General features: G+C 38.6%; 1 protein-coding gene across 1 annotated transcript in view; it reads right to left on the bottom strand.

Moving 5' to 3' along the window:
• pdhx (pyruvate dehydrogenase complex component X) overlaps positions 1-18,630 on the bottom strand; it is a gene marked incomplete in the record, with an annotated part of 28,283 nt that overhangs the window by 3,086 nt on the left and 6,567 nt on the right. Inside the window, 6 exon segments of the mRNA XM_035665140.1 lie at positions 2,527-2,685; positions 4,380-4,438; positions 6,355-6,502; positions 7,420-7,591; positions 13,603-13,701; positions 14,924-15,123. Of these exon segments, the coding sequence (XP_035521033.1) occupies positions 2,527-2,685; positions 4,380-4,438; positions 6,355-6,502; positions 7,420-7,591; positions 13,603-13,701; positions 14,924-15,123 (837 nt within the window).

Here is an 18,630-nt window from a genome sequence, read left to right as displayed (position 1 = left end):
AGAGAATGACTCACATCATGAGACACAGTGGGATATGGTGGGCAAATTTGAGATAAGAGCTTCAAGTATAAAACAGTTTGATGTTCCACTTCATCACATCTATAGCTAGCAGCTACCTTTCTATGCTTCATTCAAACCACATGTTGATTTTAATTTGAGACCAATAAGGACTCACAAATGTAGATTTAACTCAAGGCTGCAGCACAACTGAGAAAAACAGTGGGGGGCAAAGCACATGTTGAGGGCTTGAGTGGACGAAATTGTCCGCAGTCTAATTGCCCATGCTTTATAGCTGCTGTTGTCCATATGTGCATTACATGTAATGTTCTAAAGCACAGATTTGATCTCTAATGTCATATCTGGTTTAATTTTGGTGTTTCCTGTTAAGCCTTCTAAGTTGATCATCTGGTTTGTGGGTGAGTCTATAGCCTATAGGCTGGCTCTTCTGTTTATCTCTCTCTCATCAACACCTTGGTGGTGCTTGGTATCTGAATTTCAGTTATACCTCCTTTAGTAAACGTCTGTCTCAGTATTGTGTCCATTATGATGTTTGGTGTTTGAGCCAGCTGTAACACTAAGCACTAACAGACATTACATTATTTGACTTGAAGTAATTAAAGTTATTTAGTATAGACAACATACATGAACTAGAATTTGTCTATCGTACACAGTGTTATTGACTCTGAATCTTGCTCGGAAAACGTTAGCTCTTCGTAAGTGCTCTATGAGCAGAGGGAACTACAATATCTTTAAAAAAAACGTTAAATAGATTTTGATAGCAAAACACATGGAAATCTAAAATATTGATCTTATTTTTTTTTTTTCTTTGGCAAGTGACCATGGTATGAGCGAGATAATGCCCTTCGAGGTGTCAATAATCAGGAAATATTGGACTTTGCAGAGTTGGTTCTGGCCTCCACATCCTCCAATAATTCCTAATAATGGACACCTCGTCATCATTATCCCTTATCCCTGTTTTTGTTGAACTGTTTTAATCTATAGAAGTTCCGTAATATTGAACTGACATATTTCTACAGTAGCCCAGAACAGACATACCACTGTAACTGTTTTTTTAATGTGTTGCAAATGTTTAGTTTGTGTTGTCCTTTTATGTATGGTGAACTATGTGTTAAATGTATTTTATTGTCTGTGCATATACAGTAATTCATAGGACATACAAGTTATACTATGTATAAACTATAAATATATATGAGGAAAATAGAGTACTATAATGTCAGTACTTTATACTTACTCTATGTGCAAAAAAAATAGAATTAAAACAAAATGAATGCACACAAAAAGAGTTGATACAAAAACAAATGTGTAAATTGGGCCAGGTGGGTGTGGAATTGAATGAAATCTCTAATGAACACTACTAACTATACAACCACATATTGAGGGAACACATCGTTTCCATCAGCATCAGTTTTGCCAACACTTACAATCAAACAATAAGTGATGTCTGTCCAGACATCACCTCACGGGCTGAAGCAATCACATCTATCGCAAGATCTGTTTACACATATTACAGAATAGTCATAAATCCTGGAATCTGAGCAGAAGTAAGTCTGAAACAACACACCCATTCCCTCCCTCCCTCCCTCCCTTCCTCAAAAACTCTCACTGACACTCAGACACACTGTGAGTAAAAATATTCTCAGCTCTGCCAAGCTGAAGTTGGTACCATCACTACTACAAATACTATCATACTAATATTACTTCAGCTACAATCACTGCTACTATTACAGTGCTGCTCGTAGGGTTTAAAATCGTCTTATAACACCATTAAATTGTTTTGTATCAGACACCATATGTTCACTGAGACATATGGGCCCTGAACATTCAGGTATATTACACCAGGTCACTGCTGGTGAGACATTACGTTCACTACCCTCATCTTGAGAATTCTATCTATGTGCATCTGTGCCCTTGATGAGCAAGAGTGAGACTTACTATCAAGTGTGTGTCTGTACATGCATATCAGATTTTGAGAGCTTATTTATGTGTTTGTGAATAAATGCCTGTCCCCAGCTGTTGACTGAGAGCAGTGGAAAGAGCTGACTATTGTTGCTTTGTATTCCATCTGTGGCCAGTGACAGCTGAGACCACAGCCTAACAACCCCAAAATCTAACCATCTCAAATATAATCAGTTATCTACAGATCTATCCAGTTGATCTGAAACTGTTAATTCTACTCTACATGGTGTGATAGAAAAAACAAGAGTTTGTATACAATACAGTTCTAGCCAGAAGGCGAGGATAACTCTACAGATGCCCACAGAGTTTGTTTTCCCATACAATCGGGCTCCAGTCAAGTCTCCCTTATCTATTCTCACGTACAAATAAACAGCAAAACTCAATTTCTTCCCCTGAAGTGATACACTGAACTCCCACGCAGCTTCATGTTATAATCTACCAATAGGAAATAACTCTCACAACAAGCTTACCTCATAATATATTATAACATAATGGTAAATAATGTTTTCTGGTCTTTAATTCCTCCCACCCGTATGATTTGTTTTTTACCTTAGCATTAGCTGAGATCTCCTGGACCCCTTTGTTTGCAGCATTCTTAATGATTGGGGTAATGAGGCCCTTGTCAGTCGCCACTGCGATTGAAATGTGGATGGAATCAAGTGCACGGGGTCCATCACCAGACCACGTCACGTTCACTTCTGGCATCTCCTAGGATAAAAAGTCAGAGGTCAGCCTAGGTTTTGACGGATAAAATCACTGGACAAAGAGCGATACAGCTTTCCTGCTTCCTTCCGTTCAAGGGTGTGGAGAAGCAAATCAAAGTCTCATACGATACCAAAAACATGTTTAATATGGCATGCATAAAAATCAATTATGATGATAGTTAGAATTATATTACAGTATATGTGGGAAAATCATGAATCAATTTGGTGGCAAATGTACACATTTACTATCAGGCGAGCAAATGGATAAAACAGATTTACTCCTATATCTATACATAAATAGTTTGCAGATTTTTGAATGAATTTGATCTCGACATGATAATCTTGATGATCTTGATGATTACTGTGGTGAATCCTCAATAAATAAATCGAAAAAGTTTTAATCTGCCAATGATGAGTACAGTGCAACAATCTGTAAATCCAATTTGTAAAAAAAGACAAACCATAAATTTGCCTCAAAGCGACTTCCTGATGTACTGAGGTTAACTCAGGGGAAAGAACAGTTTCCTTTTGCCAATTTTCTGGTGTGACAGAGTTACACAAGTAAATCGAATGTCTCCGTTTAGCGCAGAAGCCAATCCAAAGAGGTATTTTGGCCATGTGAGACATTGTACTAACAGTAAAAAACATAGTGTCCGGAGTATGAGAGAGCCATGTGGTGCTTTGGCATTTTACACTCGCATTAACTGTAAACTTTTGCACACTTTGTTCCACATTCCTTACATATACTGTACTGTAGCACTGACCAGCCAGGTTTCTCAGCTGATGCTTGATCTTCGTATAGCAGTGTGTCATATATGCAGTTTCTGCTAAATAGCTGCTTAATAATAAAACCTTTTGGAATTTTCTGTATTTCTGCAAAAAATGCGACCTAAAATGAAAAGTATGTTGTTTGTGTTATTCAGATATTTTTGGACTTGAAGATCTGATCACATTTTCGCAAAAATACATACACACAAAATTCTAAAGGGTTCAGAAACTTTATAGCAGCACTGTATCTTCCAACAGTCTGGAGCGTGCAATGTTGATGCTGCCTGGCACATTTTAACGCTTACGGCCAACACATACAGTGAAGCAGACACAATATTTCATGATAAGTGAACAATGCTGTTCTTATCAGATGCTGGTGAGACATTCCTGGCATGAATTACCAGAGGACCACATTTATTTTTAACATCCATTTCCCTTCACACATTCATCAAATCATTATTAGTCGGTATATGTATTCACAGAATTGATTTTTGTTCCTTCAATTTCCCTAAAACTGTTTAGGAAGATGGATGATGGTTTGAGAGTATCCTCAGAATTTCCATCAGCTGACAAAAAAAGAAAATAAAATGAACACAGAGTCTGAATCTATATTTAGACTAGTCTTATAATGGCAATCCTACAAGGTTATAACCATCTGAATAAGTTAGCGATTAGGACAAAAGAGAAACCTTGCTGCAGAAGTATAGTGTAGAATTTAGTGATCAAATAATGATGCCTTGGATATGGATATGTACAGTATGAACTACAGATTGCTCTGTCCACGGAATTTGTTAAGCACTGAATGACAAAAAAAGACCAGATACTTGTTGGAAAGGAAGTTGATAAGCATGTATACTACAGACATACACATTGTTAGGGGATGAATAAACAAAGATGAACAAAAAGGAAGTGATTCTGAACAATACTTACTTTAAGTGTAACAGCAGCTGCCTTGATAATGAAATCATTCACAGACACTTTGATTTGTTCTGAAAAGACAAAGAAGAAACAGTCTGTGAGCATGTGGTCCTAACTGCCCAAATAGGGTCAAAGACAAATATGGCGTGACAACAAATGGACATGTGGGCCTGTATTCTGTACCTGTGAGCGATACTACACATTCCTACAGGGGGAAGAAAAGTCTCCTATATCTTTCTGACACCAGACTTAAGCTGATCAGAAAAGTCCCTCTCTAGATGACACAGTCACTAGGGTTTGCTCCACTCCCTTGCCCGTGTGTAACACCAATGGGCCAGGCAGGCTTGGCCTGGCATTGCTGCCAACCTTCGCTAGCGTCTATTAGTGCAGTACCAGACCGTTATGAATGCCGCGAGCGGGATGATTAACGAGCTAACCGTGAAATCGCACTGCTCCTGAACAATGAGGGTCCGCAAAAACAACCGGGGAGAGAGAATCCCTCAGTACACACACAAGCTCGCTAATAGGTCTGGAATGGCCGTCCTATTTCCTACATCACTGAGACAGGACCCAGAGAGATTTACTGTTTGATTGACAGCTAGGCAACGTTCAGCTAAATAAAGGCAATTACGTGATAGCTTGTTGAACTAAATGTTTAAAAATAGGAAACTGACATAACATACTTGCTATATCAACATGAAAAATGGCCCAAAGTAAGCATAGGTTACATTTTAGGAATCCATGAAAAGCACCCGTTATGGATAAATATTTTCTTGGCCTAATAAATGTCATGTAACTGAGTAACTAGACACTCCCTTCTCCTTTAACACACACTTCCTGATGGGTGTTGCACAAGAATCTGTGGTAAACAGTTAACTAGGGAAGTTGCTAGAAGGCTAACAAAGTAAGAGAGCAGCTGGCTGAATCACAGGGAAGACACTGATTCATCCTGCTAGTGGTGCATCTATAATTCAAACTCTATCAGGATCAGAACCAACCGTACTGGCTTTTTTCCTATCTTACACTGCCCTCACACATATCCTGTTCTCCAGAGGCCTTTAATACTTTTCTTGAATACTGTCATTTATTACAAAAGGTGCACCAAGAAGCCAGCACTGATTTACACCAAATTTTGTCCCTGAACTTGTTTGCTGATACAGTTTACTTTTTGGCCTGGAGTGAGCTATAAATTAGAGTTATGTGTTATATGTGGCTAACTGTGGGTGTCTTATCAAGATTTGATCAGCCTTGCGTTGTAATGTGCGGTGTGAAGAAAGAGCAGATCTGATCAGACGTGGATGTGTCCAAGATACCATAACGAATAATAATGATTCAGAAATGTACACCCCAGCCGGGTTATTATTAGACGCAGGAGATATATATATACATTTCTCATGTATGTACTAATATTGGCAGGACTGGTTTCAGGTTTAGAATGAACTGCACATTGCCACACAAACTGTGTTGCATTCTTATTAGTGTTTTTTTGTGATTCTTGCAACTGTTTATTTTTATTAATTCCTTGTTTACTGTGTTGTTTCTGCTTGTTACATACATACAATATTTCTTATTCTCAGGTCTCTCTTGGAAAATTAATCTTAATTTCACTGATACAGCCTGATTAGATAAAGATGAATAAATAATAATAATAATAATAATAATAATAACAATAACAACAACAACAACAACATAATCATATACATGAATTTCTCCTTCTCAGAAAAATAAATAATCTCTGCGAAATGGTAGAGGTGTGTATGCATGTTGGTTTGAACGAGACGTACACGACAACCCTGACGGAGAGGACATGTACAATGACTGTCCTCTTTGTCAAATGAGCAGTCATGTGAAAACCTTGAAATCCAAATCTTCATGGAAAAGTTTCCTTCTAAATGTTACTGTCAGACCTTCACTTAAGGACATGATACTGACAAGTACATAAAAAGAATAGTGTACACACACTCCCCTCAGAGTTTCATGTTTTTACCTTTGGCCAAGTCTTTGCGGAGGTGCATGACAGCAGCCATGTCACAGTCAACCGAGGCGTACGCGTGGGGGATGGTGGTCTTCGATTGCGTTAGTCTTTGAGCAATCACACGGCGTACATTTGAGGCCGGGATCTCTGTGAAAGTGCCCTGAGGAGGACAAGTGGAGGGAAGGGGAAGTAAATAATTGAATGAGGAGAAAAGGTTCATTTTAAAAGAGACAACAGGGAAAGACAAGGAGACAATAAAAATAGTGATACACATATCTCTGCTGCCATCAATCATGTATGTAATGCATGGGGTTAACAACGTAAAGATGCTTTTGACAAGGCCGTCAATCTTGGAACCCATTGGCTACCTTTTGACAACAATTGGCGAATGTTTCGGGGGTTCCAGTGCAGCCACCACCCAGGACATCCAGGCCAAGACTTGGCCCATGTGCTGCTCATTGTTTACTGTCCAATCAGCAACTTGAGATGTGAGAATGGTAATCCCTATAAACAGATATCTGCATATGAACTCTAAATCATCGTCAACCAGAACCACCTCAGATACTAAAATCTTGTCCCTGGCCTACAGATTCTGCATTCATGAGCTATGGTGTTAAATAATGGCCAAAAAAGTGTTTCTCTGGGACATTATGATGTTATAGTGAAGTTGACCTTTGACCTTTTGGGAGAATAATGTCAATAATGTCTACATCGTTGCATCCCATTAAACATCAGTGTGAAATTTTGTCACAAATACTGCATCAATTTTTGAGTCATGGCCAAAAACATCAACAAAAATGGAATTGGGAAATAAAGATAAAATCTGTTTGTTATGATGTTTGTGGTGTTTCACAGGCATACTAAATCTTAGCTATCGGAAGTTTAATCTAATATGTGAGAACAGGACTATTAAGATGCCAACAGTCAGTATGGTCGCTCATCATTCCCATTGGGCCTTTGACACAAGCAAAAGCTGAAAGATGTAGTAGTTGTAAGTGTCTTAGCACTACTACAAAACAGACACTATGGTGTGTAAGTGTGTTTGTGTGAGAGAGAAAACGAGCGAGGAGTGCTTACCGGTGCTCCTGGTTTCCCTGGTACCGAGAGAGGAGGTATGTTGGGTCTGCTGCCTGGAGGTGGAGGTGGAGGGGGAGTAGCAGTGATGGGGACAGGACTCGGGACAGCCGTGGCAGTCATGGCTGGGGTTGCTTTGGGGGCAGGAAACTTCTTCAAGAGATTCAACGCATCTCTGTTCAAGTATAAACATATAATATAATATTATCATTCTCTGAAGGACCCAAATATAACTGCCCACTTCCTGATGACCTGTCTGTGTTGGTCATAAGAATAGTACAGGCTTCACTATTTGTCTGTATTATTGTACATCTAGCTGGGCATACTTTATGCACTGCTTTGTCCCAAAGTAAACAAGTAAAACTTGTGAGCAGGCCACTTGATATTTTCCATTATGGAGATAGAGGGGGAGGAGGACTGATGTGGGTGGAAATGAAGGGGCAACAAGCTGTAAATATGGCATACCAATATGGCAGTCAAAACAACCGGAGATGCTCCAATCCTAAACACATTAGAGAATTGGCCTCATATCTGGATTACATAACTCATAAATTATGTTAAGAGAGGTTAAATCACAAACATTTACATAAAATGCTCCCCAGCTCTTTTTGAAATACGCTGCGTTTATGTCAGTGTTATTTGGGTCCATCTTTGTTGAACTGCACAAGTAAACTGGCTGTTTCCCAGTATGTCACTGTTAAACAGATGAACTATGCTATTTTGTTGTTTTCGTTGTACATTTCATGTTTTCTGGTATTTATTAATGATGGCTTAATTTTTTACAGCAAAAACCTAAATATTTCAGATGAAAAGCCTGTCAGTTTACTTTGCTTTGACCATTATAAATGAAATTACAAGTGAATGAAACAAGACTAGCACAACTTATGACAGCACAATAATGTATTATTCACCCATATATTCCCACTTGGCAAGCATATAAGTAGCACTCTGCTAGTTTTATCTGATGTGTATTTGTGTCAGGCTTAAAGAGAGGTAACTTTCGGTTGTCCTCCGGTTGATGGGTGTCATGAGAATCATTTGCTAGCTAGTCGCAAACAAATCCCATCAGGGTAAGGCCAAGGCAGCTGCAGTACGGGATAAGCTCATTCAAAACCTTTGCTTCAGGATCCTTAATCCCTAATTTTCATATGGCATCTTTTTTCAAGGCACTACAATAAAATAAACCATTTTTTTGGTACAGACACCTAGTGTTATGTTGCATAAATAAAAGACAGACTTGTTGATCTACAGCTAACTTGAGAGTTTATTTCTACCACAACCAATTCAATATCAATTATATCGCATTGGGCTAAGGGTGGTCCAATTGATAACGGATTGTAATCAGCCAATGTTCTCTCCAATTAGTTTGATTCAGTGATCTCTATAAACGCCGATCAGAAGAGCTGATCATTTTATACCACAGGAAAGTTATGCAGTGTTTGACATACATAGGTTTACCGCCGGTATATTAACAGCCAGGGACTCGTTTTAGTATTTTGCAATAACCAACAAAAGGATGCAGTTTAAGTTGTGTCATATTTAACGTGGTCTGCCAATAAATACACAGTATTCAATTCATAATTGAATAATTACTGAATTGAATTAACTAATATACAATGTTGTTAAGAATAGCAAATTACATAACAAGCCCTTACATTGGGCTGTTAGACATGATAGGGAAGATTTATTTGTATAAGTTAATTTCCCACATATAAAACATTTCTAACACATCAAATTACTGCTGTTTTGTAGAGGTAATAGAGGAAGTGACTGCTACACTGAGTATTGATAGAGAGGGGGCAGAGAGAGATAAAGAAGGGTGGAATCACAATTTACTGAAAGAGTAATTTATCACCCATTCATTTTTGTTGTAGCAGCAAAAGAGGTGGGAGGGGCAGGCATCAGGTGTTCCTGCTTGAAACTTTCTGGTTCCACTTCAGTGCGCTAGGGTCCACCTACCCACACACATCCAGTCTTTTGTCTGGACCAGCTGCCTCTGACCTCACCATGTATCCCAGAGCAGTCTGGGCCCCACAGCTATTTTCTCCTTGTCCCTCTCTGAGATTCATCTTTTTATTTCCTCTAGGACACTGGCTCCCCCCCCTAGCTCCTCTCTTACTGATAGAAGTATTTATTTGTGTAGGGACTGGGGCAACTTGGAAATCCCCCAGCTAACCTAAAAGGACCACATTGATGGTTTAATGATTATAGGCCACCACATTAAAAAAAGGAACATGCAGCATAGAGGTTACATATGACTTATAATTTGAATGTTCGTAAAAAGATGACAGCACAAGCAAATTGACAAAAAGATGCTAAAAGCTATTTAACAATATTGCAAGTAAAAAAATAAATAAATAAAAAAAAGGATCTAAAATGCTAAGTGGAAAACCTGCCTTATTCTTAAGTGAGAATATATTAAGAATATACCATATAAATTCAAGAGGAAGTCAAGTCAACAGCAGGCTACAGTGGCCACTTGACAATAACGCCATAGATACCTTTTGTGTAGCTGGATGGCATTTGCTATTCACACTGACCATTTACACCCCTACTGACAGCCAAGGCAAAGGAGCCTCTGAAAGACTGGGAGACAGTGTGTAGAATATTAAAAAGGGAACGAGGCAGCTCTCAGGCACACACACATGCACGAATAAAATGGGCACCAAAAGTACACACATGAATAAACTTTGTCTTCTACTGCCACCTAGGACAGACTAAGGTTGAAGAAAGGGTGTTGTAGTCATTGAAGCTGCTCCACTGGACTGGTGTGTAGTATTTCTTTTTCATGTATTAACAATCTTAAATATTAGATATAAGATTAATGATATATATATAATATAAACAACCCATTATGCATACATCCCCTTTGCATAGGAAATCCAAACCACCACTTCACCCCTAAGGAAGTTGGTTAGCACGAACAGTGGCACAGTTTCACAGTTGCAGTGTTGCAGCATGGAGATGTGCCTTTGAAACAATGGAATAAAAAATATAATAACAATAGTGTTGGCAAACATTATGAAAATGTTGCTGTTTTTGACCTGCCGCTACAAGGCAGTAACATTATTTTCAAATTATCCTTTTTTTTTTAAAACACAACCTTATAAGTCACTACCATTACATTGTGTTTTACTCATAATTTACTGTACATATGGTTGCTACATAGGGTCCTTTTAGTATTCTTTTATGTGAATAATTTGAAGTTTTAACTTCAGCTACATGCCAGAGAGCCCAGGATCAAGAAAACCTTTCTTTGTTAATGAATACCTGTGTTAGTCGAGGTCAAACCTGTCATTAAAAACCTACTCTTTTAAGCCCGCCCCCCATTGCAATTTAACCCTTTTTGCGCTGCTAGACCTACATCCGGCAACAAGTGAAATAAATAGATATGTCACAATACAGTACTTTGATATGCAACTATTAAACGCTTACATTAAACCTAGAGTTGGTCATTTTAAACTAACAAGCACAACCAAAACATCTGCTTGTAGCCAATAGTAACCCTTACTTTTGGACACAAGCAGGCTACACGAAGCTGACAGCTTAAATGGGCTTTCTTTTTGAAGTGTGTATTAGGCTTTAACCAATGTAACAGTTATGTTTAATAAGTGAACTAATACAAATAAAAATAGTAATAGCTTTTTATACAGATTTCATTAGAAATATCCTTCAAGGTCATCCTTTCCATATAAATTTCCCCTGTGTTTCCCTTGCATTACACAGGGTACCGTCATACATTCCTTCTGTCTGTGGGAAAATACTAACAAACACTTGTGGTGTGACCCATGGGAAGTTAAAACGTATCTTTTCTTGGCTATTTATAACAATGATGGAAGAAAGAAAACGTAGCAACTCAAATGTTTTTCTTGTACCCACTCTGTATTTAAACCTTTCTATGGATTATGTAACATGCTATGATCTCATCCCTGGGTTGCGTGACCTGACCTCTGTTATTCATGGCTACTAAAGAGGGGCCTCACTAGAGCAGAGGGTGGAATGGGAGGGGTACCTTTCCCTGGTTTCAGTCTTATCTGATGTGCCAAAGGACAAAAGAGGGGAAATCGGGTCTATTCTGGCCTCTCTTAAAGGAGCTAAGCCTATATGAAACTATTCTCTCCAAGGAGATTTGGTTTCCAACAAGAACAGAACTATTCAGCCTCACGACATACCTAAGCTATAGCCTCAGCTATTCTGTGACATCAAAATGAAAATATCTAAACATCCAAAATGCTTTGGCTAAAAGGAAAGGGCTAAATCACACCAATTTAAAAATGTGGGCATTAATTGGCTACCCAATGCTGCAAATAAGAAAAAAAATAGACCAATTTAGTTAAAACTTCCTCGCCTGCTCTGGTTGACATCTCTTTCCTTCAGAGACTGCAGTGGTATGGTTACCACAATCTGTTACACACATCTTTGCCCTTGCTATTACAATGCTAAACAAGCACCTAGTACAGACATATCACTTCCCGTTTAAACAAAACATGTAAAACACTGGCAAAATGTAAGACAATTTCTCTTCATCTTGAATTATTGACCAGTTTTTCTAATTACCACACCCAATCATCTTCCTATCAAAGCTCTCTTCTACCGTTTAATCATGAAAGATGTTTTTGTTTTGCAATCATACTGGAAACCCCACATATTACTGATTTATTAGCAGGATGCTCAAACTAATAATCATTTGTATTCATCAGTGTCCATTCCTGAAGTTTTGTATTCAACACTCCCAAATGTACTCATTTTTTAAACAAAAAAGACACACAGATATATATATCTGTCGGACCAACAAACTGTGTGGAAAAGCATAATTTAATTCAGAAAGACCTCTTAGTAAAGATGCAGTGTTTTTTTAAATTAGAGTCTTTCATCTCCTGCAGAACCTGCCTCTGCTTTCTTTTATCAACCTTCCTTTCTGAAACCTTTCTGAGCAAATTAGCTAATGAATTGGCATGCTGAGTCACACATGGTCTGAAGAGAGGTAACTGAGCAATCACGCTAATTCAAACGCTATAATTATTATAATAAAAACAGCATAACTAATTGAACAATTTAAACTTCAAAACCTAGAGATTATGTTTCACCCACACAGCACAGACGATGCCCATGGTCATTAACCCAGACAATTAATTACTTTATACTAAAGGAATGAGATATATATATATATATATATATATATAATATATATATATATATATATATATATATCTTGTTATATCTTGTTATATATCTTGTTATCTTGTTTTTGGGATTGATAAGAGCTCTGTTTGTGAACATATATATTGTAATGGTAATAGTAATACATATTAAGAGAATAAGATTCACTGAATTTCTATGATGAAGCTTTATATTCTTCTTTTAATGCTTAAGACGTATATCTCTGAAAACATATGGTCTGCGTTTCTATGGTCACCAGTGGGTCTTGGAGACTGGGTTGCTATGGAAACCGAAGTTGCTTAATGAGATTCCCCAGCAGGGTGTTAGGTGGGTAACGAGAGCATTCAATTAGGTCCCTGCTGACAGCAGGTGGCCATTAGAGCTGTGTGTATGTAAGAGTAACTGTGTGTGTTCACAGCTTTCTGTAGTGCGACTTCACCACATAACAGGATTAAAGCACCTTAAACTTAACCACCACATTTATTTCACTTATCTAGATTCATTTTTTAATTCACACTGCTTACACAATGGCTGTAACTTGCCTTGCTCTGATTGACATCTCTTTCTTTCCAGTTTGTGCCCTTGCTATCACAATGCTGAACAAGCACCTCGTACTGACACATCACTTCTAGTGTAAACAAAATAAATAAAACACTAGCAAAATGTGAGACAATTTCATGTATCTTGAATTCTTGAGTTTAGCTGATTAGCATGGCTTATCATCTTCTTATTAAAGCTCTATTTTTTGAAGCAGCAGATAATTCTGTTAATAAAAATCTATCATCCCACACCCTGCATGATAGTAGGTTTTTTCACCTCACCTGGAACATTAACAAAAATAATAAAAACTATAAAAATTCAAAAAAGAATATTGTCAAAACTATTCTTAATACTTTTAGTAACCTCAGACTGGGCCCAATAAAACTGATGGGAGATTCTGTATTGTACATTCTTGCATTCAGGAGGATCTACCTCACATGGAGTATATAACAGGCTTTAGAGTTAAAGCCATTCATCCATACTCACTCCTTGGTGATAAGTCCTCTTGGTCCAGTGGGTGTGGCCAATTTTGGGTCTAGCCCATTGGTGTCCAGAATATGTCGTGCTGCTGGACTCAGACGTAACCTGGACAAGGAAGTGAGAGTAAGGCACAGTTTTATAGTAGTTCTAGTTCCGGTTTTAAACTTAAAAAAAAGACTCAATAAACCAAGCATTTCGGTCTAGTTTTACGATATGATAGCAACTGCATTCACACATGGGAAATAACCTATTGCTTGGCTCAGATAACATCTTTATCTCAGTTTTAGTTTTACTTGACCTAACTGCCTTAAAATAGCCTATTCTTGTATCTATCGCCTAGTGGTCATACTTGCTGCACAACACCTCCACGTTTCATCTTTCACCACTGTCACGCTGATGTAGCCAAACTGCAAATCTGAATGTGTGGACAGGCTCAGCGTAACATGTTTGCATAACAAATAGGCCCTGTTTGATATGTGGCAGCTCTTTTGCTTTCCACAAGAGTATTTATTGTGTAAACAGGGGTAGGGTAGGATCTCACATATATTGGAATGTGAACAGAGAAAGATGGTTTCTATGTGTTAGATGGTGATAGTGGAAAACCTGAAATCAGCATGGCTGTATACTGAACAAGCAGGGATGTACTACTTGGCTTTGCAGTTCCACCATACAACTCAGTGACCACAGTCTCTGATAACAAGGTGGTCAACAGGACTACTGGTTGTCCATTTATAATATTTACACAACAACCAAAACAAAACATGCATCATAGAGAGTTGGAAAAGCCCTCAGATCTCGTCACTTAATCCAAAGTACTGTGGGTTACAAAGGTTAGCTCCGTCAACTTGACAAGAGTTCTTTAATAACACACAGACTCTTCAGAAGAGTAATTTGGGAACAATTTTTAAAATAAACAACTGTTAAGTAGCATAACCTGATGTTGATACAAACATTTCACTAGTCACCTAATTTAAACAATCTGACATGTTTTAATAACACTATGACACTGAGATTGCTCATACTTTCATACTTTAACAACAAGTTTAACTTACCAGTATAAACAAAATCAAGCTTATGTGGGGATAAAATTATACATGTTTGGGCTGAAATAGCATACAAATCAAAATTCTTAAATTCTTCCTACTAAATTCTTCTAAGTTTAGATGACCACAATCGCTGGTGCCCAGAAGATGTTACCTTCCATTATGGCCACATAAGGCAAGGAGGTGAGTGTATAGAGAGGTTAGCAAATCCCCTGTCATTTGAATAATCTATACAGTAGACAGGTATGGTTTCGACTGCTAAAAAGATGGAAGGCAGCACTCACGGTCCTGATGTGGCTGGTTTCGGTGGAGAGGAAACAGCTGGGGGCGCGACTGGGGCCGCGGCTGCATGTGTAGCAGGTGAAGCGGCAGATGGAGCTGCAGCCTCTGGAGGGGGGATCTCAACCTGCTTCCAGTCCTGCCCTTCCTCCACCATGAGGGCAATGAGAGTGCCCAGGCGCACGTTTCGACTGCCCTCTTCCATCTGTAAAGAGGGTGAGAGAGGCATTTATACGGTAAGAGGAGAGCGCAAGCAAAACTGGTTCAGTACCCTAACATCACTTTGCATCCTTCAGTTTTCTCCCTCTGTTAACTTAAAAAAAACGCTACTTAGAACCTGACTGGGCAGGAATAGGTTCTTGGAGCGCAATGGACGCGTTTTCATGCTGTTCATAGCTGTCGACTATTGATTCACTATCTTGTTACAGAGTAATCCAAATCCATTGCAAGCCTTTTGCTATTCTCCCCAAGCTGTGCAAGGTGTTGTTCCTCAGTCAATATTGATCAGCCTAAATGAAAGGCCAGGCACAATACACAGGGTTGGGCTGCTGCACTTCATCTCCGTTTAAAAAAGGTATCCACTTAGTGAGCTGCATCTTAAAAGGTGTAGCTCAATACAAGGAGTTCCTGCTTTCTTCATTTTCTTATTCTCTCCTTGCTGAAAGAGGCTAAGATCCTGGCTGTGCTCTTGCATACAATCACCATTACATGACATTACCACTAATCAGCCAAGATATGACAACCAGCCTTTTTTAACAGCTGACCAAATGAAAAAGACACAATTTCACAATAAAATGGTGAAAATTGAAAGCACCATCAGTAAATCCACAGTGATCTACACACTCCGCCCCTACTGCCACCGCCTCCCTGTAGCAGGCTTGCAGAATCAGAAGCGTAACTCCAATGATCGTATCCACCTAACTGGAAAGAACAGCAGACTATATGAACACCTGCGCTCACTGGTAGAAAGAGCTGCACGCCCATGCTTATACTGAGCTAATTTAGTTCAATGCAGACCTAACTGTCCTGCAGCAAGGTTATAAAGATAACCTTAACCCCTAAGACAAATATCTACATGGAAAACAACCAGCACTAGCACTGCAATAAAAGCATCTCTTCTATCGGGGTAATAAAATGTAAGATTTACCTAGTTGATTTAATAAATGCTAAAATAACTACTTTTTGTAGGCATTTCTGTGGACTGCTCATGTAAAAAGCTATACTAACCTATAGGTGCCATATACTGGCCAACACAACAAGAGTATGCCCCAGGTTGTCATATATCATATATTACTGACAAAAACACTTAAACCTTGAACAATAGGTCTGCTGTGTGATTAACACAGAACTGCAGTGGGAGGTGATGGGTGGGAGTGGGTGTAAGGGCCTCTAAGGAAAATCTGGACTTCAGTACATTTCCACAGAGATTCTTCTTTTGTCCCAAAGGGATTTTTCCACATGGTAGAGACTAGAGACACAATGACACTTAAGCAACGCTGCGATACATGATATGTTTTTAGACAGATATCAATATATCTGTGTGTAACTGAAGAGGAAAACCTAAAGGAGACCCAAATGACAAAAAGACAGGATCCATAATACACTCCATTTACTCATTGCAGTGCTCACACACACGCGCACACACACACACAGACACACACACGTGGACATGTGTCATCATTTAACAGCAGAAGTCCTAGTGCATAGATAATCGCCAAAAGATAATGTTTTATAATTATGGTTCCAGTTTATCAACAAAGTTTATCAAAAAATAATACAAGCCACCGACATATTTTGTTTTCAATAATCTGTGAGGAAATACATTTGCAACAGACTAGAGTGACTAGCAGCCTAACAGAATTGTGCACTCACAAATTGGTTTGTGAATTTATGCTCTATGCTCAGTCCTGTTTGCAACCTCTCCACCCCAGCCCCGCTCCCAGGGTCAACCTTCAACGATCTCAAATATATATTTATTATTATTATATATTACATTCATTCAAACAAACATGGAACTGCAATAATATAAGAGGACTGTTGAGAATGTGCATTTCTCACAAAAGTGGAAGTTTCGAAAAACCCTGACCATCTTGAGACTCATCACTTTAGAGGAAGTCACACACAACAACACTGCTGCCATAGCAACTGGGTAGATCCTGGCCGTACAGTCACATTCGTTGTCGTAGTTGCATAAACAGCAGCTTAAAACACTGTAGTGGTGTGGGGCTCAACACTGCCATCAAATGGTTACAGAACACTCTGAAACCAATGGGGAGTGTAAATGATGCTCACACCGTGTTCTTGCAATGGTTCAAATATTCTCTGTAAGCCAAAGTTGGTTTTAATTATGCTCAAGGAGGTGCTGCTGTAAAAAGCCAGAAGCAAAATCCCATCTTCACGGTGAACTCTTGAATTAGAAGGAACGTTTAATCTTCGCAGCCTTTCTGTACTCATGTCTGGAATGGTACACTTAGAAAACTGTTTCGATAAACATGACTGAAGAGTCTTGAGGCTTTTCTATGGCAACACTCACTGGGAGAAATCTAACAGATCTCAGATAGAGCACCCACCTCTCCAGAACCCATCAGCTAGGCTAATGATTTTACATTAAAGTCACACAACACCATTTATGAGGTTTAACCTACTTATTGCCAAACTGTTTTCATACAGCCATACAGGCGCCCCAAGAGTCTAAACAGCTCAGTTACAACAAGCGTACCTTAGCTGACATCACCAAACAAGTGAAAGTATACTTCACAGTATTAATTAAGGATTTAATAATGAAGAAAAAGGAGTGTAAATTTCAAATGGAAGACAAGGATTAAAAGGAGTACAAAATAAAAAAAAAAAAAAAACACATTCTGACATTAAAATGATTTTAAAAAATTTGTTGCAGAAGCACCGAATATATATATAGATATTGTGGCCAGAAAAGTGATGGAGAAGGTAAACTCCGAGCTGTCATAAGGCTGCAGAAGCAGTGGGGGCAGCAGTGAGGGGAGTGAACCGCCCGTCTCAAATTCTTTAAGCCTTAGACTTAAAATCATATTCAGACGCATGGTGAAAATTCTTAAGATGAACTGCAGGTCGAGCAAAGTTCAGTTATGGAAGCTGATGAAACCAGGGAGTTATGACAGACCCCTGTACATGATACAGAAAAGAATTCTGTGGGAAGCTTTGTGGAGAAAAACACAGAGGCCATCAGATCCTGCAAGAACAGGCAAGTAATATCACTCCCACTGATTATAATGTCGACACTTCATAAGAAGAACACGTCCAGAACCTCCGCAGATACAGACCAGATAGCATCTGAGATTGTCAAAGACATAATTGAAGAGCTAAACAAGCTCTGAAAACAAAATCTGTCGCCAGTTTGTGATGTTTCCAGTCAGGATGTGTTCTTCATCACTCCTCTGCAAAAGTTAATAAGAACTTGGCATGGGAATTTTGCTTTCTTACACTTTAATACAGTTGTTTTCTTTCTCTCAAAAATGTAATCTCAAGAAAGTAAAAAAAAGTTTGTTTCTGGGATATTAGTTTTGTTTTTATAAATATATCTCGATTCTCTATTGAAATTCTTACGACTTAAAAGTTCTTTCATGCTCCAGTATAGCTTTTTTCTTTTTTTTTTCTTTTCCGGTTTTAGTGTATTGGTGTGGCGGCGTCACAGCGTCACAGCACCACATACAGGCCTGACATATGTACTACAGCG

The sequence above is a fragment of the Morone saxatilis genome, unplaced genomic scaffold (assembly GCF_004916995.1).
Source record: "Morone saxatilis isolate NCDOM2014 unplaced genomic scaffold, NCSU_SB_2.0 Contig2, whole genome shotgun sequence".
Lineage (NCBI taxonomy): Eukaryota > Metazoa > Chordata > Actinopteri > Moronidae > Morone > Morone saxatilis.
This window is presented reverse-complemented; position numbering and strand designations above follow the sequence as displayed.